This window comes from Electrona antarctica (assembly GCF_951216825.1).
Source record: "Electrona antarctica genome assembly, chromosome: 7".
Lineage (NCBI taxonomy): Eukaryota > Metazoa > Chordata > Actinopteri > Myctophiformes > Myctophidae > Electrona > Electrona antarctica.
The window spans coordinates 36,103,530-36,126,624 of record NC_136812.1 but is presented as its reverse complement, the minus strand read 5'-3'; the positions used below and the strand labels follow the sequence as shown (position 1 = coordinate 36,126,624).

At 41.5% G+C, this 23,095-nt stretch overlaps 2 protein-coding genes across 7 annotated transcripts; one reads left to right on the top strand and one right to left on the bottom strand.

The window, feature by feature from the left end:
- Positions 1–328: 328 nt before the first annotated feature.
- Positions 329–14,515, bottom strand: tubgcp5 (tubulin gamma complex component 5). Its single transcript, XM_079506487.1, has 23 exons — positions 14,363–14,515; positions 14,197–14,250; positions 13,195–13,303; positions 12,860–12,956; positions 12,421–12,500; positions 11,667–11,802; positions 10,940–11,057; positions 9,815–9,904; positions 9,363–9,456; positions 8,546–8,797; positions 7,986–8,183; positions 7,709–7,824; positions 6,983–7,266; positions 5,553–5,751; positions 5,009–5,197; positions 4,700–4,882; positions 4,399–4,483; positions 3,885–4,005; positions 3,196–3,347; positions 2,606–2,731; positions 2,007–2,095; positions 905–1,005; positions 329–732 (listed from the first exon to the last, which is right to left on the bottom strand). The coding sequence occupies exons 1-23, from the start codon at positions 14,500–14,502 to the stop codon at positions 686–688; spliced, it is 3,060 nt and encodes a 1,019-aa protein (XP_079362613.1). The 5' UTR covers positions 14,503–14,515; the 3' UTR covers positions 329–685.
- A 257-nt stretch (positions 14,516–14,772) lies between these two features.
- chst7 (carbohydrate (N-acetylglucosamine 6-O) sulfotransferase 7) lies at positions 14,773–21,339 on the top strand. Of its 6 annotated transcripts, none has more exons than XM_079506493.1 (4): positions 14,773–14,885; positions 15,654–16,777; positions 17,079–17,419; positions 19,376–21,339. In XM_079506493.1, the coding sequence occupies exons 2-3, from the start codon at positions 15,812–15,814 to the stop codon at positions 17,385–17,387; spliced, it is 1,275 nt and encodes a 424-aa protein (XP_079362619.1). In that variant the 5' UTR covers positions 14,773–14,885; positions 15,654–15,811; the 3' UTR covers positions 17,388–17,419; positions 19,376–21,339. The 6 variants fall into 6 exon arrangements, with proteins under 6 accessions (XP_079362619.1, XP_079362618.1, XP_079362617.1 ...); XM_079506492.1 differs by lacking the exon at positions 14,773–14,885 and adding an exon at positions 14,899–15,106; XM_079506491.1 differs by lacking the exon at positions 14,773–14,885 and adding an exon at positions 14,899–15,123.
- Positions 21,340–23,095: the final 1,756 nt, after the last annotated feature.

Genomic DNA, 23,095 nt, shown 5'->3' with positions numbered 1-23,095 from the left:
TGTTTGCATTGTACTAGTTTTCTTCCTTACAATATTTGGTAGCATAGCATTAGCAGGATCCCTATTCCCTTTTTTTCAGTCCTATCAAAATGAACAAAGCCACTTCATTATAACTGTGTATTGTAACTTGTATGAAAGGGTGTCATATAATCCCATGACGGATGGGCCACAATGTGGCATGATACTTAAATAAATAAAATCATTCATTATTCATCATTCATCTACAGTAGATACTCTCCTGTTTAAACTATCTAACACCAATTGTTGCTTTACAAAATAATGGACTATCAACAACAGTCTACAAAAGACAACACTGAAAAATAGCATAGGCCTTCAGCATTGTGCAAGATTTATTGTGCTTACTATGTACATACACATAATGACAATCAACATGACATCATCTTAGAAAAGCTAATTTACAAGTAGTAGCAACATTGCAAAAGCTGCAAGCCATTCATTGTGCAATGCTCTGAATGGCCACAAGGGGCCACACATGAGTTAGGCCTTCATAAGACAGATCATTCTCCCGCCACCATGTCAGTGACATCATGATCAGTCTCACGTGTTTATGGGTCAAGCTGCTAGGGAGTCGGGACAACACTAGTCACAGGAGCAGGGATGAGACGGAGCTGCACAGCTGAGTCACCGGACCACACCTTCCTTGTATACGTATGTGTGCCTGCGCTCAGCACTGCTCAAAACCTGCCATGAGAGACAAGGCCAACGACTCCACTGCGAATGACAAGAGGACGAGAGGGAATACGGTTAACTATTTTCAACCTGGTGTCCCCATTTTGGGTATGTCATTAGAAGGTAACATTTTGAAATAGGGCTTAAAGCTGCAGTCCAATATAATTGTGCAATTATATATTATACAATCATAAGTACTCAGTGTTGCACTTACAGTGGGGGAATGAGCCACGGCACACCGCCTTGTTCAGAATGGTCACGAGAAACATATGGCAATTCTTGAAGTCCGATTCCATCTTATCGATGGACTCGATTCTGGAATGTAAATGTAAAAACAAAATCACACAGTGAGGGATGCTCTTATCATTCGTACATCTTCATTATCTCATTCCGGCCAATCACAATTTGCGTCCTCACCTTTGTCATCAATGTTTGTTTTGCACAATGTTTGTGTTTACACAAGCACTCAAAATTATCCATTCATTGTTAATGGCATTTAATGTTTGTGTTAGGACAAACTTTGGGTTACACACACCAAAAGCTGGACATAGGAAATCACACCCGTGTGAAGTGAGGGGCACTGTTATCATCATACATCATCTCATTCTGGCAAATCACAATTTGTGTTCTCATTTTTCCGTCTTCACTTTTTTCTGCCCTCACTTTTATTTATCTTCAATATTTGCTTTGCTCAGCCAATCAAATCATCGCTAAGGGGTGATCAGCCAATAATAAACTGGGCATAAGAGGGGCCCGTCAGAAAAAAAGGGTTAGGGTTAACATTAACATTATAGGATTGTACAGCCTTTGGACCAAATGTATTACTGTCTTAAAATGCATCATTAAGAAGCAGGGGTGTAACGATTGGGATATTCTGGGCCAATACCGATTCAATAATAATAATTTGGTCGATACTGATGTTTTTTTAGTTTGTTGTGTTTTTGTTGTCCCCTCCCCCCTTTTGTGCCAGGGAAACAAATTAATCATAAAGTATTGTGAAACAACAGATTAACATTGGCCACTGGCATTAGTGAATGGCATCTTATTTGCAGATACACCGATACCAGTCAACAAGGCGAGCATCTGCTCATACAGATACTAATGTTCGGCATCCCTATTGGAAAAATAAATTATATATATATATATATATATATATATATATATATATATATATATATATATATATTAAAATTTACATATAATATGAAATTTTGAAATAGAGCTTAAAGCTGCTATACAATATAATTTAAATAAATGAATTATATATAAATATGGTCATATTTTCTCTTGGCAGTCTATAAGGAGAACCAACACACCTCCAGGCTCCAAAGCCAGCCTGCCATCGGTCCGAGAAGATGAGGACTAGATTGAGAACCTTCATTATCGCCTCCTTCACAAAACTGACCTGGGGAAAACAACAGCAGCAGCTCAGCAGATAATATAAATTACCTCATATAAATGAAGGCTAAACTCATTGAAGCCCGACTCATATTTAATCACACGACTTGCTTGTCGGAAATAACCCATCGTATCTTGTGAGATTGTAGGTCTGCTATTTTTGAGTTTGCAACGGAGCACAAATTAGGCATAACAGTTTCACCTGCCGACATGATGGAAAAATATGCGTTATTCTGTAGCTTGTTTGCATTTCACTTTGTACTTTGTATGAAAATATACTATACAAAGAAGCAAATGGAAATAATGAGTTTTCTTCATTCCATGTAACCAGTATCTATGAGGTCACTAGTTCTAATTTAACTTTGTTGTACAATGGTGTCAGAAATAGCAGGTGCTGAGATTGTGAGCTTGACAGATTGGCTATCTTTTTTTTTACATTTTTGGATATATTAACGTGCCCAAAATAGGGGTGCCAGGTTGAACTTGAAAGTGGTTAACTCTGTAGGTGAAGGCCTACCTTCTCTCGCAGAAGGCAACGGTCATGAATGGTCGACAGGTATCTGTAGTGGATCTTTATCAGCTGGTCCAGGTCCTTAGCTTCCTGGACTTGGTGCTGAAACTCTAATCCTGTACTGTGGAGAATCTTCCAAGACATGCAAAACATAAGATAACATTTTACTCACCTATTAAGTGGCTGTGGCAGATGATGAACATACTACATATGGCTGCTGTACCATAGCATGAAAACATTTAGTGAGCAAAGTAAAAGTAAGAAAACGTTAAAGTAAGTAAATTAAAATAGCTCTATGCTCATATAGTAATACATTGTAGTTTGTTCAGTAACAGGGCTGGATATCTGTCTCTCCAGCTCTTTAGTAAAAACAGTAAATGCATTTCCATCTCGGAACACCAATTTTATGTTATCAGGAGAGAGAACTCATAAAGGATAGGCCTATAGTCAGAATAAACAGGTGAAATTGGAAGTGATGAAACATAAGAAAATGAGCAGACACAATTTCCTTGGCAAATTACAAGGGAAAAAAAAGGAAAGATTTAAAAACTAAATGAAAACGTTTCATAGCAATGAATGACTCATGTCATGCTCACTCTGGTCATGATGTAGTTGTGCAGACTGTTGACAAAGTGCATCAGTTTGACCCGTAGGAGGCACATTCTGTGGATCTGTTGTTTGATGGGTTCTTTTGGGGCCAACTCCTCGGGTGCATTTCCCTCTGATTTCTTTGTGGCTACGGTCAAATCTATGGGACACAGTCATTAATAATCACAATGTTAAATCAGAAACAGGAACAGTACCAGGTTAATTAACACTACGCTCTGTACATTTTATTTCCATTGGTTTCCTTGACCGACGAGAACTACGAAAACTACTACCAGTCTACCACCAAACCACAGAACAATAAAGATGTCAGTCAGTACATGCAGTATCAATTCCGGTGTGCCATCAGCTTCAAATAACTTTATTGACAGGGTCAACCAGCAGGTGTCTGCAAGTAGGGAGACTAACTCCAACCATATTACTTAAGGTATTTGTGCTACTGTAGCTAATAGGTATTAATATACTAACTCTACCATGCTGTAAGTGATATGTCTTGTTAAAATAAGTGTCGGTTAGCTTTAGATTGTTCCCTCTCCTGATTGAATGAAAGTTGTAATCCATTGAAAATGAATTTTCTGTTCCTGAAATGTCTCAAACAGCACCATTAAAATAACACTTTATTTATTATATTAAAGTGCCCTATTTAGCACTAAAAGGAGAGATTGTACAGGTACTGTACCGCTGAATCGCAGTGTGTCCAGACTATATTTGGCCCATTTGATCTGTAACAGGAGGAGGAAGACTTGATTGTAGATCCTCTGACACTCTGAGCTGATCACAATGTCCACAGGCCAGGGTACCTGGTGAGTAAAAAGTACAACATTTACTTTATTTGAGTGTCCATTTTTCAATTCTACTCCACTACATCTCAGAGTTATTATTCTTTTTTACGCCGAATTATTTGAAAACTTTGCAAGTAACAAGTTAGGCTTAGTTACAGATTCAGATTGATATTACAAAATGTACATCGAAAATAGCCGATCTACAAGCTCACATGCATCGCAACGTGTTGTGAAGCTATTTGGCACTGTAAATATATTTTGATGCCAATACCTTTTTGAGTTTTGCCTTTTACATCCAGAACAGAGCAGTTTTTAATATTGTGGTGTTGCTACTTTTAAGTAGTATATGAGTACTTCTTCCACTACTGTACACTGAAAGGGTCTACACACGAACACATTGATCTGGCTTACCTTGTAACTAAGAGTGAGCAAATCTAGATTATTCACAGGGTGCTTTTTCCTGGCAGGATCAATGGTCTCCAAGAAGATTGATAACCTATACAAAACAATGACATTGTTTATAAGAAAAGAATATAACAAAGAAAACATTCTCTGTTTCTTTCATAGATCAACCACTTAAACACTATATTCTTTGTTGTTAAAATAATTGTTTTTCTATTTTCACCAAATGTTCTCAGATTATGTCCAGAATCGGGATGCTAGGGTTCATATGGTTAAAAGGGAAAAGCTGCAAAAGTAACATGTGCAGTACCGGCTACTGTCCTCTGGGCGGCGCTGTCCCACTGCCTCCTGCAGTTGGACGTTTAGAACAGACAGTTGTTGCCAGCTGTCCTTCTCCAGCACCTTGTCGAAGATGGCCGTGTAGAAGTCGTACATGGTGTCCCCAGCCTCCAGGAGAAAGTAGTTCCTCATGGCTTGGAGATATTCCAGCAGCCTGCATGGGGAAAAGCAATGAACAGCACACCCTATGTCAGGTCAACTGCAAAAGAAAAAAAACAACCATACTGTTCGATGAGGCCAATCTACACCGAGTCTGACGTTAGGGATATAATAGGCTTACTTATAGTCTTTCTTCAGAGTCTTCATGAGGTTCCCGCAGCACTCGATGTATCTCTTCTGGATGTGTGGGTAGAGACAGGATCGCAGGGTCAGCTCAAACGTCTGGCAGGTGACCGACTGGGACGAGCGGTCCACGATGAAGTCCCCTCCAGAGAACCTCTCATGGAAGTCGCTCTGTTCCAGATACAGCCTGAGAATGACAGACCTAATCAGCATGACCTCACCACAACCAAAAATGTATTTCCGGGTCGGCATCGTCGCATTGGAGCAGTATTATTATTAGCAGTAATATTTATATTATTATTACTATTAGATTAGAAATATATTCCTTTGTTCCAAATATCCACAAACTCGACACTTTTTTTTTTACGTATTGAGTACATATCCATAGACTTTCTAACTGGAAATGCCACCCTACATGTTTGTTTACAAACATTCTGGTTTAGTCCTAAAACCTTTAGGAAATTTAAATATTGCAATTGTCAAGGCTCAATTTGGCAACATCTATTTCTAAACTTGGATCTTTCAATGTGCTCTGTGTTCACCTGGCAAAGTTAATGGCCAGCAGTGGATCATGGATGTCATCCATTTGCAAATGCTGCACCACGATGGACTGCATCTTTATGAGGCTTCTCCTAGTGGCCTGCTGCTCAGTCACTGTGTCTGTGGGCGATTCCTCCCCATGACAGAGGCGTGACTGCACCGATTCCAGAAACAGTGTGTACAAACTCTTTCTCTCTGCATCTGCAACATATGTAGCATACGGTGTCCTTTACCAATGCCAGCCGATTCCTTCCGGTATGCAAATTGTAATGCAAAGTATAATATCAGGTAACCACGTTGCCAGTAATGTGAGTTGCCTACATACATACACAACAAACAAAGCCAGATTTACAATGGCTTCTTCCCACAGGACTTTTACGCGTGTCCGCTTTCTATTTGTGCCTGTTTAGCTCAGGCGGTAGAGCACTCTCAAGGTCCTGGGTACGGCCAACTCAGCGTATGAGTATCACGGCTTGGCTAACTGATGGTAAGTGTTGCGGCTCTCCACTTCAGCAATCCATCTCCCAGGGGTCTAGCCCATTGAAAACACCATCGTACTCGGTCGATAGCGACAACAAGCCACTATGACCTACTTACTTACTTAGGGTTATCGATTCATGCAGAAAATAAGGTTTGTGGTAAATGTGGTCTAAAGCCCCGACTATGTCAGGTTAGTTAGGAGACATCATTGTTGACAAACGTGCTCATGTACACTATACACTGCACAGGAAACAGCTGACATCCGCATACTGATGGAAACTGACGATTCTATAATGTTATACACCTTATAAAAATGAGAGTGGCTCTGAAATCAATGCAGTGCTTTGAGTTGTTGAACACACTATTATGTGTATTTGTCTGCAACAATCCCATTGACATAAAAATGTGACTAACAACCAGCCTGTGCATATGTCCTAGGTCCCAACCTTTCTGTTACCACAGACCGGCTGATGGGGGGCTCAGCACATTTGGGCAAGTGGCTATGGCCGTTTTTAGCCCAACAAGTTTTATGTGCAAAACTAATGCTTGGAATAGATTCAGAATCATGAAAACCCCCTAGTTTGACATGTCACATGCTACATAAAGCATTTTGAAAATAATGCATTATATTATAGGATGTTAATGGTATGGTCACATATAAACCCCTATAAAAACATTGCTCAATGCTGACAGCCAGTCAGCAAGTGGATTAGTTTAGTAATAGTTTAGATTAGTAATGGTTTAGGCCAATAAAAACAAAAAACAAAAGAAACCTGTTGGCTACCGGACTAATACCAGGGACAAGGTACTTGACCTTTCTTCTTTTTTTTCTCTACCTCTTACACCACTTGCGGATCACACCAGTGTCACAGATTATACCAGTGCCAGTCTAAACATTTGACGTCCTCACAAGTATAGTAATACAATGTGTGAGTGCCTGGCGAACACTGACCTCTGGAGGAGCCAGTCTCCGACTGTTGGACGTCCTTACGGTCCAGGTTCTTGAGCAGCTGCATGGACTTGCCGGCCATGATGATCTGCTTGAGGACAGGCTTGAGGAAGGACACCATGGTGAGCTGCTTCCTGCTGCTGCTGCTGCTGGAGCCCTGGTCGCCTCCGGAGCTGCCACTGGCCGCGTCGTTCAGCTTGTCCTCGCTCTCCACCGTCTCAGACACGCTGTACAGCGTGTAGGTGGCGTACCAGAAGTCCCGGTGGTTCACCGCAACGTCCTTGTTCCTGAGGCAGGGGAAACGGGATGCAGAGAAGTCAGGCTGGAACAGATGCCCTGGGTGTTCAACAGGGGGTTTGGGCCCTCTAGGGGCGTTCTCAGAGTTACTACACATCTTTGTGTGTTTGGAGCAGACCAAGTACAGAGCCAAAGATCAAGTGGTTAAAGTCTGAAAATGCACATTAACATGAAGCAAACATATTAATAGAAAATATGATTTGTAAATAAACACAAAAAACTATTTGCACAAAAATGATGATAGTCTCTCTCAGTTAAGGGGTCCTTGGCCTGAAAAACATTGATGCAGATGCTCTAGTCTAGATTTAGTCTTCAACCACATGAACACTAGCGTCTCTATTCTGGGCAGGCAAAAGTAGACACAAATGTGGCAAATGTAGATGAACATTTAGAAAAACTAGGCAACAATGATTAATACTCCGTTCACAGTACCTCTGAATGATAAACTCTTTGGCAGGGTCAAATAGGTGGCCATGGACAATCCATTCATCCACAATCTCCAAGTACGGTCGGACTGTCTCTGTCCATAAGGAAAACAACAAAGCCACCTAAAAAAAGGAGAGATCTTTAATGATTTAATGTAAATTAATTGATATACAAGAAAAGAAAATATATTGTCTCTGTCGGGTGGAAACCTCATGTGTCCAAAACTTGCTTCTCGATTACAATATGATGATTCATGAACTGTCAGCACTCAGCTCAAACTCACCGACTGCTCCGACGCCTCCCCAACGCTGTCGTACTCGATGATAGCCTTATAGAGGGTGTTTAGCAGGTGGGAGGCCCGTACAACGTTGGGGGTCTCGGGGGGAACCTCAGCTACCCCCGTGCAGAACACTTTGTGCAGCACTTTGATCTGTGCCAGGTGGGGGCTGAGACGCTCCAGAACGGCAGAAAGTGTTACCGTCTCATCTACAGAAGAGGACAGATCAGAAACTATAAATACATTGCCGTGTATCACAAATGTACCACATACAAATCGACAGCTTGTTTTTCTGTCGCATTTCTAGAAATGATGGCTATCATGTAGAAAGAAAAATTTCCTCAGTATTTAGAACAAGATGTAACAGTGGAAACACATTTCTTGAATAAATAATTAAGTAGCAATGTTTTCCACAGTGATCTTGTGAGATAGTAATAATTAATTATTAATTTATGTATTTTCTTTGGCTATAAATATAAACATTTTTATTTATTTACTTTTACATTTCAAACGTTGACTAAAGATTCTCTCGACAGCTGGTACGGAAAAACTTAGCAAAATGACACCTTGCCTTTACATATGAGTTCTTTCTCTATTGCGGTCAGCTCCTCTTTGAAGGTGGCAAAGTACTTATAGAGCGCCCAAACGAAGGCCTGGTAGGTCCTGAATGGAGGCTCTGAGACCTTCTTGGAGGTGGATGCAGAGCCTGGAGGACACGGCTCACAGCTGTACCCCGTCACCTCATCTATGAACGTCTGCAGCCGGAACACGGCCTGGCCGTACACAGCTATATGCTCCAGCACAGAGTGCAGACAGCTCTGCAGCACACAGAAACAGGTGTCCTGGTCAGCCATGTTATCTTCTCAAGCCTGATTCATACTTTGTCTGCATCGGAAATAGACGATCTAGAAGCTCAAGCTTGGTCGCAACGCGTTGTGTGAGTTTGTAGATTGTCTATTTACGGTGCACGACACCGTTGTGCGACAGTTCTTTTCAATGACACCCAGTCTGATGTACCAGTATATTAGCCCACGGTCATAACTTTTAGGTCGGATTCAAACCCGAATCTCCCGCGTAATCGGTTCAAATGTCTACTGTAGAGCTAATACAGAAATCCCATTTACAGAAGATATACTGCACGTATTTAGTTTTGAACTGCATGCAATAGCACTTGATAACCAGTAGGTGTCCTACCCAACCACAGGATATACATCTGTCAATAGAAGAGCAGGTAGACCAACTACAACCACTGTGGTTGTGTTAGTTATATTGTATTAAATAATTACATACTTTATCATACAGCTTGGTTAAAAAAAGATTATTCACTGCAAGAAGCTAGAGATTCACGATTACATCATGACGAAACAATAACTTGAAACTTACACTCGTCAGATGAGTTACCACCACATTGTTCCTGACTGACACTTGTCCGTCATGATGCTGAAATATGAAGTGTTTCTTCACGCCAGAGAGAAGCCTGCAATCAATGTATATTTACACATACATAACATTACCAACAATGTCTTGTTGTCGAGTTAAAAAAGAGGTGAAAAGAATTATGTATTAAGTATTTTGTCCTCAATTGACATTGGGATGTGCAACCTTCAGTATTTTGGAAATGTCTTGTTGTCTTTTACACATAATCAGGAATGGCATAGACACAAACTTCATCATCAAAATTATACCAGGACCACAGCTGCACAGATTCTGTATTATACAAACAACTCCAAAGCATTCTGTAGAATCATTAATTCTTAAGAGACAGTGAAGGACAATGTTTCTTTGACACTATGCACAATTCTACGATCACTTGCTAGTACATCAGCCCCTCTTACCACAGTGTCTCTCTAATCACTTGGGTCTCGGTGACAAAGGCCTTTTCTTCTGGCAAATACAATGGGTCAGTGTTGTACAAGTGTTGGTCCCTGAGGAAAAACAAAAAGGAAAGAAATCAAGGCCATAGAAAAGTTCTCCCATTCAGTGATGACATTTCAACCGATTCCATTCAAAGATCATAGTGCGTCACACCGTTTTACATTTCTTTGAAATACTTGGACAGTGAAATACTTGGACAATTAAAAGGAACAGTGTTCCTTTTAATTCTGCGGTGAACTTTTGGCAAAAATAACAGAGCTACTCACTCGCAACAAAATGCATTATCAGCGTGTAGATTGGCTATTTCTTTTTTATATAATGTAGAGGGAAAAAAGGCTAGTAGACCCTTAAAAGGATCCCTGGCTTATAAGACAAATATGCCTTAATACATTATACTTGCCCTCTATAACTAAAATGTAAAAAATAAAAACACCTTCAATATTTTATTTCTTTCATAAATAAAGAATCTTTCACTCAATAGGAACTGCTCCTGTCGCAAGTTGATGTCATACCTGTCCATGTGTGGTCCAGCCCTATGGAATATATGGAATGCACGTGCTAATTCGAAGTATTTAAAATATTGCTTTGATGCTCATAATAACCGTAGGAAGTATAGGGCTAGACCATATGGGCATAGGACATCAACTTGCGACAGGAGCAGTTCCTATTGAGTGAAAGATTCTTTATTTATGAAAGAAAGTGTTTTTATTTTTGTATTTTAGTTGTAGAGGGCAAGTATAATGGTTTAAGGCATATTTGTCTTATTAGCCAGGGATCGGTCAAGTAAGTGGTTTCTCTACTCAAGGACTTCCATTGTATTTTGATGCAGACTCCCATATGAAAATATTTAAGATTTTTTTGTTTTTTTGTTAAAATGATGATGATGTTTTGAAACATCTTGGCTCTATTTTCCAATAGCTGTTTAAAAAAGGGTTCAAATGGTTAAACTGATTTTGATGCTGTATTAACCCATTTTTCTGGGGACCCCGTTGAAACCAATCAAGGACTCCTGGGGGTCCCCAGGCCAGTGTGTAAGAGGAAGTACACAAACTCCTCTGATAATGTAAGGTACTTGGAAGGTTTACCAAATATTTAGTAAATTGGAGTGTAGATGGAGACTGTGGGGGAAGCGGGGAGAATGAGCCAACCAGTATGGCGTCACCACATGCTGTTCAAGCCAGGCCCGGGCATCTGGTTCACCCACTGCAAGCACAACAACCACTGGAATTATTGACAGTCTCAAAAGCAGCTTCAGTGCCGACACACGCACGACCACATGCAATCATCAAAACAGTAAGACACACCCCTTGGTCATTGTTAGCGGCAGTGGTGGACAGTAACTAATTAACATTTTGAGTATCTGTACTTTATTTGCATACCGTACTTTTGGATACTTTATACTTATGACTTTCACGCCAATACATTCCAAAGTAGAAGAATACTGTATGTACTTTTGACTACACTACTAGGAAGGAGAAAAGTACTGAATTAACCACTTAAGCCCCATTTCAAATATAATGAAAATAGCTAATCTAATAGCTCAAAATCTTATAGATATGCTATTTTTTACTATTGTTGATAAAAGAAAATTGAATTTCTGTAAAATCTTTGAGGGGCGGGAAATAGTACAGCAATGCATTACTATTAAAAATAAAATGCACTTCTAATTTTTACAGTTGAATAGTTAAGTATGTTTTGTACAAATTTGACTGGGCAACTTTTACTTGTAGTTAAATAGTATATATTTTGACCAGGAGTATCTATACTTTGACTCTGTGTGCACCACTGGCTCTGGTCATGTCATGTCAGCACCTGTCCAGTTGACTGGGACGGTCTTGTTGGCATTGTCCTGGTCCTCCAAAGGCGTCCTGTCCACCTGGATGCCAGAATCCTCCCTGCTGATTGGCTGCTGACTGTCCTCGTCCTCGCTCTCCTCCTCTGACCACTCCTGAAGAAACGTAAAGAACCATTCATTTTCTCAACGGCAGGTACGGTCCAGGGGGTCCAACTGGAACTTTGCAGGTCTGTAACTGAGAGTGTACAAATGAGGGTCCATTTGGTTCCATTTGTACACTCTAAGGGTTCTATAAACAGATTATAATGCATTTCTACTTTAAGTTATATAAAATGCTTTATAATGTTGTTATGATAATTGTTCTAAAGCATTACGAGTACTTTTAACTGTAATTAAACAGTATTATAAGTAGATCGTTTTCTGGTTCCACTGAAAAATCTGCCATTTTAGAGATTTACAAAAAGATTTATACGAATTATTTTAAGCCTAGAATCAAGCCATCCAGGATCCTGGTGATACATGACCATAAAACCTTTGATTATTTTTGGTAAATGGCCTTTTTTTCAGTGGAACCAGAAAAAACACACCCACTGCTATGCCCTATAATGCACTATAAGGTGCGTTTTATAAAAGTTCATAGAAATTATTACCAATATTTCTACTGGTGGACTGAGTTTAACTGGCTTTTTTCAGGGAGTGCAGCGCTGAGCACTATAGTTGAAGTAGAAAAGTTCAACACTGTAGCATAATTAGTAATATAATTTTACTCACAGGGGTGTCTGGATATGGTCCGCTTTCAACATCCTCGCCATCCATCAAATACTTAGCCCAGTCGAAGTTATCTTCTATTTCTGCACAGGCAAACGTTTAGATGATTGTGGTTAAATGAAAGAACTGGAACACTGTTCTATAGGGTGCATGAACCATTGGTACAGTGGTTCTCAAATGTTTTTATGTCAAAGAAGCCCCACATTGATAAGAGTGTGTGCCAGGGACCGCCATGCAAGATTTGCGTTGTTTAAAATGTACTATTCCAAAACTTTAAATTTGTCAAATAGATCTACAAGCTCACAAGAAGAGTTGTTTATATCCGAAGTATAAAATAGGTTTAAAGACAAGTGGGTAATTTTATGACAATTTCGCTGGGGACACCCTGGAACATCCTCGAGGACCCCACTTTGAGAACCACTGGTCTTGTAGACTCACTCACCAGCCTCCTTTAGCCTGGGTCTCTCTGTGAAGTTGGTGTTTGAAGGCGACTCAGATAAGAACAGCAACAGTGACAGTATACTGTGATGTACATCCGTCTGAAATAAAAAGACAAAAATACTGAAACACAGACAGAGATGCAGAGTGCATACTATTAGCATAATAGCTATTATTTTCATTGTTTATTAGTTGTACATTTTAGCTGATGGTCTTTATATGAGGAAAGTTAGGAAACGTGACACCATCTTTAGAACAGTATATGAAATACTTAGCTGTTCCTAATATGTTAGTGCCATGTCATAGTTGCATAATGTTCTATAAATTGCCATCCAGCACCTTATTTCCATCTGTATTGGGTAAAGGGGAGTTCAGGAACTCTTCAGTCAGTCTCATCCAGATCTCAGCTTTATTTAGATCGGAGTGAACCATTAGCTTTTCGTGTATCCTATGGGGATGTAGCAAATAAGAATTAGGGCAGCACAGAATTTAACAAATGCTATTTACAAACTGCAGTTGTACTCTGATATAATAAGAAAGATAATTGCTGGCTCCAGCTTGAAGGAGTTGTTCACCCAAAAAATGAACATGGAGATTTTATTTTTTATTTTTGAGCCATTCCTGATGACTGGGTCATCGTTCAATAAGAGACTCAATGGAGACTCCTGCTGCTACTACATCTTGATCATGGATCCATGATCAAGATGTACTTCACAATGACTAGGAAACACAGAATGGTGGGACTTTTTTTTAATTATTTCCACAAAAAAGGTATAGACATAGTAAAATGTTGAAAATGAATGGAATTCTTGCATACGACTTTCACTCTACAACATTTCAAAGAGAAATATGCTAATATACTTTTACTCTACTACATTTATAGGAAAGCAAAAAACACATTATGAAAAACACTTAAGCCATAGTGAAAACAGCAGATCTACAAGCCAGTAGGTCTACTATTTTCACTATTATTGTTGTTTGAAAGATTCTACAAAATCCAGAAAGTCTGAGTATTGATATTAAAAATATAATGTACTGTGTAATTTGTACTTTTGGATACTTACATATTTGTAAAGCAATTACTTTTGCTAATTTTATTATTTATATTATTATTATTTTGCAGTACTTTGTTGTCACCAATGCATTGTTGAAATGGGAGGCAAATGCAGCTCCTTTGCAATATTCACACCTCATTTGTTCTCGTCTGGTGTGACTCTTTCGTCTCTATGCCATGGTGTGAACGTGTGAATGCAAAACAGCCTTTACACCGGACGAAGGGGGAGGGGGGGGGGGTACTTCACTTGTGTACTGTGTAGTATGATGATCATGTCAACAACTCACCCACTAATGCTGCGTTGAACCTTATGACTGTCCACGTCGAGGAAACGATGGAACCTGACAACACAATAATATAAACAACGTTTAAAATTATTATTGAAGTAACGTTATAGCAAGCCCACCTTAATTGTGTGTACAGTATGTCTGACTCTAACTAATTAGTAATTACCTGAAATTGGACGAAGCATATTTCATCGCCGATTGGAAATTGAGGTCCTCTTCGTCTTCGATCCCAGACATGCATTTGATCAGTTTTTTTATTTCTTTCTCCGTCTCCTTTTCAAATTTGGTCCAGTGTGCCTGTGCCATGTTGATGGATGAATGGTATGCCCTTAGATTATGGGTATGCCGTTAGCCAACTTAGCTTAGCCTCACCAACCGCAGGCTAGCCTAATACTGATTATTACAATATTTATGTTGACAAATATTATAATCACCGCGTTGGCAAACCACAAACAAGGGAATGGTGCGTTATTATGTGATGCCTGCATCTGTTCTGCATCCATTGCACTTCAGAGATTTGATCAACACATCGCAACTGTCAAGCGCGGTTGTTGTTGTAGCGTTCCAAAAAAACAGATCTGCAAACAAACAACGCGGCGCTTCTCAGCGCAGTGTTGGCTTGTAGATCTGTTCTTTTTGGACAGCGCCGACAGCGGCAGAGCAAAGCAAAACGTAAACTTCCGGGTATGGTAAGTGCGCATGCGTGAGCCGTGAGAGCTTGGCTCTGGTCCACTCCAGAATGAGTAGTAGGCTAATAAATCAATTTGTTATTTCAGAAACTATTGTATCATCATCGTCACACACAACGGTTTAATTCTCAAACCTTTCTCACAGGAGCGGCTTTATTTTTCTTTCGAGGGATTCGAAGATAAAAAACAGTTTCGGGATATTATGGATCTGTGTGTCGAAGGTGCAGATATGCAACTGGTGTGTGACGGACAGTCTGTCTACTATCAATTTAAGCCCATATCTCCGCCTCTTTCTACCATGGCTCGGTGTGTCTTCAATCGCTTATCTTTGAATTTAAATACTTTTTGAAAGTGAGTTTCGCAGCAAAATTACGTTATAATTAATTTAAAGTTTTTTTTATTTTTAGGAAATATATAATAAATAGGCCGCCTACGCCAGCATCCTTTCCTATAGCCTAGACTAGTTAAATTACCTAGTGGGGCATTGTATTGCTTCAATGCTTGTTGATAATGGTCCGGGTATTAACGTATAATTTGTTTTTCTCTTCAAAATAAAATTGAGAAAACAAGAAAAAATTATACGTTAGTACCCGGACCGATAATGATTGATAGAGGAAGAGAATAAAATTACGTTATGTTTTCGTGTAGGTCTACCTAATGGACGGGGCGTGGTGAAGTCTCTATCGTGTGTGTGTGTGTGTGTGTGTGTGTGTGTGTCAGTGTGTGTGTGTGTGTGTCACACTCTCCCTCTCTGTCTGTCTGACTCAGATCTTTGCGGCTGCTGGTGACCACACACAACTCTGCTGCTCAGAGTGGCGCCTTGCTTGCAGCCAAAACAGAAAACAACATCTCGAGCAGAAGAGAGAGAGAGAGAGCGAGAGAGAGAGGGAAGAAAAAGCTCCGGTGTCCCCTTTCTGTGGAAGGAGATGAAGAGGAGGCTGCAGAAGAAATACTTGGTTTTAATCCTGGGCTACACCGGCTTGCTTCTTTTCATCCCATATGCGTTGGATTACCGGAATAAACCCGACTATGTTCGACAAGGACAGCAGCAGCGGTGCCCTGACCTGGAGAACACGGTGGCTCTGTTGTGGAGCAACACCGGGGGAGACAACAAGTTCAACAACGCCTCCGGCTCGGCGGAGCAGGACTCCGTGGGGCGCCGGGGGAACCAGTCCCGGATCAACATCTACCTGCACGCCACCTGGAGAACCGGCTCCTCGTTCCTAGGGGAGCTGTTCAACCAGCACCCCGACGTCTTCTACCTGTACGAGCCCATGTGGCACATTTGGCAAGCCCTGTACCCCGGGGACGCGGGGAGCCTCCAGGGCGCCGTGCGCGACATGATGAACGCCCTGTACCGCTGCGACTTCTCCGTGCTCAAGCTTTACGCGGGCACTCAGAACCTCACCACGGCGTTTATATTCGGCTGGAAAATGAACAAAGTAATATGCTCGGAGCCGCTGTGCAACTCGCACCGGAGGCACGAGATCGGACTGGTGAAGGAAGAGCAGTGCGGAAAGTGCCAGAAACGAGATATCAGAGAGCTGGAGAGGGAATGTAAGAAGTATCCCGTCATGGTCATTAAGGGCGTGCGCGTGTTGGACCTGAGCGTCCTGGTCCCTCTGATGAAGGACCCCGCGATAAACCTCCAGATCGTCCAGCTTTTCAGGGACCCCCGGGCCGTGCACAACTCGCGTCTGAAGTCCAAGCAGGCGCTGGTCAAGGAGAGCATCCAGGTGCTGAGGAGTAAGAAACAAAGCGACAAATACAAGCGTCTGCTGGTGCCGAACAACCGGGTGAACCGTGCGGAGAACTACGTCTCCAGCGCCATGGAGCTGATATGCGACAACTGGCTCAGTGACATGCTGCTGGTGATGAACGCACCTCCGTGGGTGAGATTGAGAAGCAAGCTGTGGTGGACTATCTGTAACTAAAGTGCATTTACTGTAATGTACTTTAAGTGGGAGGGTGGAATACTGTAATACATGATGTATTGTGAGCTTGTAGATCTGCTAGTTTTTCGCTATTATTGAAAATTTCTGAAGATTTCAGAATTACTAAAGAAAAACTCTAAATTCCAATACAGCAATTATGCATTGATTTGAAAAAGAAAATGTTCTTTTGTTATCTGTTCTTTTGAATCCTTGAGTAGCCTATTTATTTAAGTTCGGTGTACACTTTGTCCACCCACAGGTGAGAAGGAATTACATGCGGATCCGCTACGAGGACCTGGTGCTGAGCCCCATGGAGGAACTGCAGAGGCTCTACCACTTCTCCAACCTCTCCAGCTTTCCGGCCCTGGATAAGTTTGTCCTGAACATGACTCACGGCCAGGGCTATTCCTCCGACCGACCCTTCCTCATATCAGCCAGGGATGCCAAGGAGGCCATCTATGCCTGGAGGGAGAGACTCAACGTGGAACAGATCAATCAAGTGGAAGCGTACTGTAGTGAAGTCATGAGACATCTGGGTTATCAGAAAAACGGCGTGGATGAAACATAAGCATGACATCTCTTGTGATTCAAAGGATGAAGGTAAGAAAGAGTCAAGAGACTATGTCTAAGTCGTCATCATCATCATCTTTGCGATATCATCCATGGCACAATGTACCCCCAGCCCTTTCAAGATTCTTTAAAAATATCCGAGCAACAAGCTCACAACACATCGCATTGTGATGAGCTTTTAGAGCTGCTATTTTCAAATAGTTGATAAAGTATTCACTTAACTCTTTTGACTGATGACCCCCTCAAGAACCCCCAGGGGTCCCAGGGCTGTACCGTACCCCACTGAGAACCACTACTATACTCTACTCTACTATTTGCTTAATCTTACCAAACCTGTTTGAACTCATGACATGTGTCTTATTCTGTTGTAGAGCAATGAAGGGCAAACTAATTACTTAGCAAATCTGCTTCAACAGTGATAAATTCAATGCAATCCAGTGTATTTGGTCCAATTCAACAGGTGTGTTGAATGAGCTTGATCTTTTTTCATTATGGTCGTGATACAGTTCCGTTTAGATGTCCCTGTTATGAATTTATTAACAATGTTCGTGGACTCTGTTCCTTCCTTATAGATAACAGATCCGCCAGAGCCCACATAACACAATCATAACAGTAGGCTTCCCTGTTTAAATGTATTGTTGCATCACAAGTTTCCACCAGGTATAAAGCAATGGGTTAAACAAAATATTTTGTGTGTTAATTGCATATAAGAATAAGATCTAACTTTGTATGGTGTTCTCCCATCTTATATAGCTAAATATCCAAAACACATCAAATAAGCCTACCGGTAATACATGAAAATCTACAGTCATATAAAGTGTGCAACAAGTCAAGGTACCAGTGGAGGAAAAATAGTACACGTAAACACAGAGAACAGGCTAGGGTCAAAAGTAGGAGTGCATGTCAGATACCGGTATTACAAATTCTTATCATCTTATCAGTTATATATTGTGTGTGTGTGTGTGTGTGTGTGTGTGTGTGTGTGTGTGTGTGTGTGTGTGTGTGTGTGTGTGTGTGTGTGTGTGTGTGTGTGTGTGTGTGTGTGTGTGTGTGTGTGTGTGTGTGTGTGTGTGTGTGTGTGTGCGTGTGTGCGTGTACTGCTATCTTTGTGAGAAGCCAATGTATGTGATCTTTTAGTGTTTTAGTGATCTTTAGGGTTAGAATTATAATTATTGTGTCGACCTGTGTAGTGGAACTATGTGGTACTTCTGTAAGAAACTTTGTAGGGACCTCTGATGAATATTGTGGAGCTGGAGCTTCTGACAGAAAATGTCAGGGAAACGTTTCTCCCTGACCAATCCGGTGTTCAATAGAGGGCTCATTGTTTGCTCCCTTCTGGCAGCGTTGGGCTCTTCTCATGGATAACTGGGGGCTGGCACCGAGTCGCTGGGCCTTAGACCATGCTGCGAAAAAGGGGGTCATTGTATATTCCTGTCCATGAAGGGCTCGAGCTCCCAGGGTTACGCTGTCACCGCCAGCCCTCGACAAGCGAACCCTTTACAACCAGGCTGCCTGCAAGCCGTCCACATGGTGCAGAGTAGACACAGTGTGGATGCAGTGGGGACCTTTGGGTCCATCCAGTGATGGTGTTCAGAAAGTGCAACTATTACCAAGCCCTATTTTATAATTGATCGTACACCGAAAATAGCCAATCAATGTGTTGCATTGTGAGCTTGAAGATCGGCTATTGAATTGTTTCCCCCCCTATAATTGCCTATGTCGAAAACAGGTTGAAAGTGTTTACCTTGTTTACCCTGTTGAAGGTTTGGGAGGCCCAGGCGGAGGTCAATCCCATTCTACCAAACATTGTCTGTGTCCATGAGTTAAGCACTAAATCACTGCAGTGCACTGCATTGTAACTCATTGTAAGTCATTGAAAGTTGTAAGCTAAACTGTACAGTATCGGTCATTATCTATCTCTCATGGCATGAACTGCTCAAATCCTTGGCTGAATCACTTTAAACTAAATACATTTCTGTTTTACAGGGGCCAGACATTCAGGCTGAAATAACAATGAGACAGGTTGGAATCTGGTCCTCAGGGGAATTCACAAGCACACATGTTGGGTTACGTCCTCTCAAGAAGGCCCATTTGTTGCTCCGGGGAGACAGTCGAGGCCAAAGATGTGCCACTTGAAGAGACAGAAGATGTATTTGCGACAGGCTGCCATCAACAGCTGTAGCACTGCCTGTTAACCAAGACCCTCACTCTGCTACAGAGACAAACCTCACCAAGAAGAAGGCTGCTGCTCCACTGGCCAGGCCCTTTCATCAGCACTAATCCCTTCTCAATCCCCTGGCAGGCCAGGGCCAGAATAAGCCTGAGACTGGTCCTGCCTTGGATACTACCTTTAGTACCTTACTGCCAAGATCCGGATTGGAGCACTTGGCCACATCGTGTTTAGCCTCACCTGTGACCTCTGTGCAGACCTCATGTGGCTAAAGCGTGGCAGTAATCTTGAGCACTACCGATACTTACCAGTAGCTGGCTCACTAACAATGCTAATTTAGAGAGCTTTGAAAGAAGAAACTGTTTTGGTGGGAAGAGAGCTGACTGGGGAGCTATACTGTACGCCCACCCCAGCCCACCTCAGGAATCCAGACAGCTGCCGGCTCTCCGCTGTTACTGACCAAACGCTCACATTGGTGTGACATTTTCTAATATTCCATGGACGTGCCTGCAAGAGCTGCCTTGTCTCCTTGGCCAACTAGCTTTGTGCAAGCTGTCACATGGCAGGTGATACTGACAAATTGTATGTACTGTAGCAGTCTCACAGTAAAGAGAATGGATTATCTTCTAAAATGTTTTTATTATGTGCCACCGGTCAATGTTGTGTTGGAGGGTGAAATGTTATCGCCATTTACTAGATGTTTACTGTTCATTGCTCTGGAATGGATTTCTAAAAATCCATTCCTTGTCCTCTTGACAAGGAAAGGAAGAACAACTTAAATGAACTTCAATAAAGTTAAATGAGTAAATACCATGGTTAAGGATTATATCTGTTATGTTTAAACTGGTCTATGATGACATCTCTGGCTAAAACAAAAGGAAAGACATTTTTGGATGGCTCTTCATTTGAAACCGTTTTAATCAACATGTTCACATGCAAAATATTGCAGGTAAAAGTTGACAGCTGGTTGTTGCAAACTTGCAACTAGAAACAGCAGGTGTACATTATTATTTACAATTAGCTACATCTCATATTTCTCAAGTACAGACGGAAAAGAAGGACAGACAGCCAGCAGCGAGACCTACAGACCAAGAGAGAGCGCAACAGTCTGGAGAGAGGGTGCACAATGCACATGAAGGTTATGGCATGCTTCATTTATAACTCTTCTGTACAAGGAATTACCGTATACATCAAGCTGAAAAGGAACACCTGGTCTCCATATAATTGGTCCCCATTAATGCTCTGAAGATGGCACCATTTTTGTCTATTCGCTCTGTCTCAGATGCCGGCTCAACTTGGCTGTGGACTATTCCAAAGTCAAAGTTCTACGATTAGTCACACACGTTACCGCAAAAACCTGCCTATCAATGACATCATCATTGGAGGAGATTCCAAGCTAAGGGAAGCTACATCCTTTCTTTTCCTGGAAAGTTAAGCATGCTGAAATAGAAGCCATTGTTCTTGTATCAGTGAATATATCAGTGAAAAATTGTCGGCAGGCACATTTTCAAACAGTCCACCTCGGAGACACAGAGACAGAAATGGTACCAACTCACAGTGAATATTGGTGAGGACCCATATATTGAGATGTTAAAAACAGCTAAATGTTCCTTTAAGGAGCACTGGGGCCCCCAGCCTCCTTGCATGCCTCCTCACTTTGAATCTAAAGTGCCAAATACTACCTTGCCCTGTAGCCACTATTTGACATGTCCACAGCATTGCCGTCATAAATTGCTCCCATGTCTTCAATAGTAACACTTATATTGTTTTCCTCCGATACATAAACAGATACAAGCCCTGTTAGCCTTTTTTCTTAGTTAGTTAATAAAACACAGGTAAATAGTAGGCAAATTTCCCCCGTGGACATTTTCACAGTTTGTACAGTATTTCACATCCAGTAGGTACTGTAAATATCTGCTGTCAGTTATATCATGGGGAATTTTATTTTTAAGCTACACCAAAATGATCCATATAGCACAGACTAGCTGGTATGAGCATCACAGAGGGAGACATGATAGTATTAGCATGACTGGGCAGTGATCTGGGCACATGCCCAAATACGGGTTTCTGGACACACAATGGCTCTTTGAGACAAAGTTGTAAATGAGTAGGTTCCAGATACAGGCTTTCGTCTACATCAGATTGTGAAACAGATTTTGTGACAGAGTGCAGTGGAGAATGTTGTGTCCCCCCTTTTCTTACTAGAGTATATATGTGTAAATGACCCAGAGTCCATACAACTGGCTGGGGCTTGCATAACTAGATGGATTTCACTACTGAAATCCCTATTGACTTCTAACACTTGTGGGGGTTCTCTCTTGTGTGTCTGTCTCATGTTCAAGCCAGACAATTGGGCCTTTCACCCAACCCTGCAACACCGCAATTCACACTTGATCTTAACGTACTGACATATTCGTAGGTTTTCTTCCCTGGGAGCCTTTAGTACTGTACAGAATGTTCCAAGGAGAAAGTCCAACATACCGGTAACACATCCTTCAGTTCAGTGGTTCTCAAACCTTTTCTCGTCAGGGACCCACAGATTAATGTTTTTGGCCGCGGACCCCCAATTGAGAATATTTTGTGCCAGAGACCCCCATACAAGATTTGTGTTGTGGTTTTAAAAAAATATTCAAAATGTTTCAAATCTTTGCAAGATTATTTAGAAAATATCATATCTACAAGCTCACTACTGTTGCATCGCAATGTGTTGTGAGCTTGTAGATCGGCTAATTTCAAATAGCCAATGAATGTACTGTATATAATATGGTTAAAGTGGTCAAACTGATTTTGATGCCATGTTCAACTCATTTCACTGGAGACCGCCTGTAACCCCCTCAAGGGGCCTTGAGAACCACCAACTTGAGAACCACTGTTCCAGTTCTATCCAGTTAAAATCTGAAATCTCCTTCCCCTTAAATCCACAGACAGCTCAGCTGAGCTAAAGTGCTTGCATTCCTCTCTTATAGTGCACAGCTGGAACAGATATTATACAGGTCCCAGGAAAGGCCAACATGAGCACCAAATCGCGTGCTAGGCTGCTACGATTTACAGTTGAACAGGAGCTCAAGGGAACAAGAGAAATTAGGACAAAAATGTTCTTAAATGAGCACCGCTCTGTGTACAGTATGGCAGACATTCCATTCCTGTGCCTGATGAATTCCAACACAAGCACAAATCGTTTTTAATGTCCACTTCACCCATTTTAACCGTTTTTCATAAAATTGTTCCTCAATATGATGGTATTGTACCATTTCTGTCTATTCACCCAATGTCTCAGAGGACTAGGAGGGCTGTGGACAGTTCAAAAACCTGCATTTCCAGTAAGCGCTGCCACTCTACCTATTCATGGCGTTTACCTGTCACTTGGGTGAGGGAAGTTGGACAGAGAGAGGTGGTGAGCGTGGGAGAAGACATTTCTGTTGACTAATGTTGTGGTGGTTTAAAGGCCGCCGCGAGGAGCTAAACATGAGAGTATAAAGAGACGCTTGTATGACGCACACGCAATGAATTCAGGTCCATTCCAGCTGTCAGTTTGA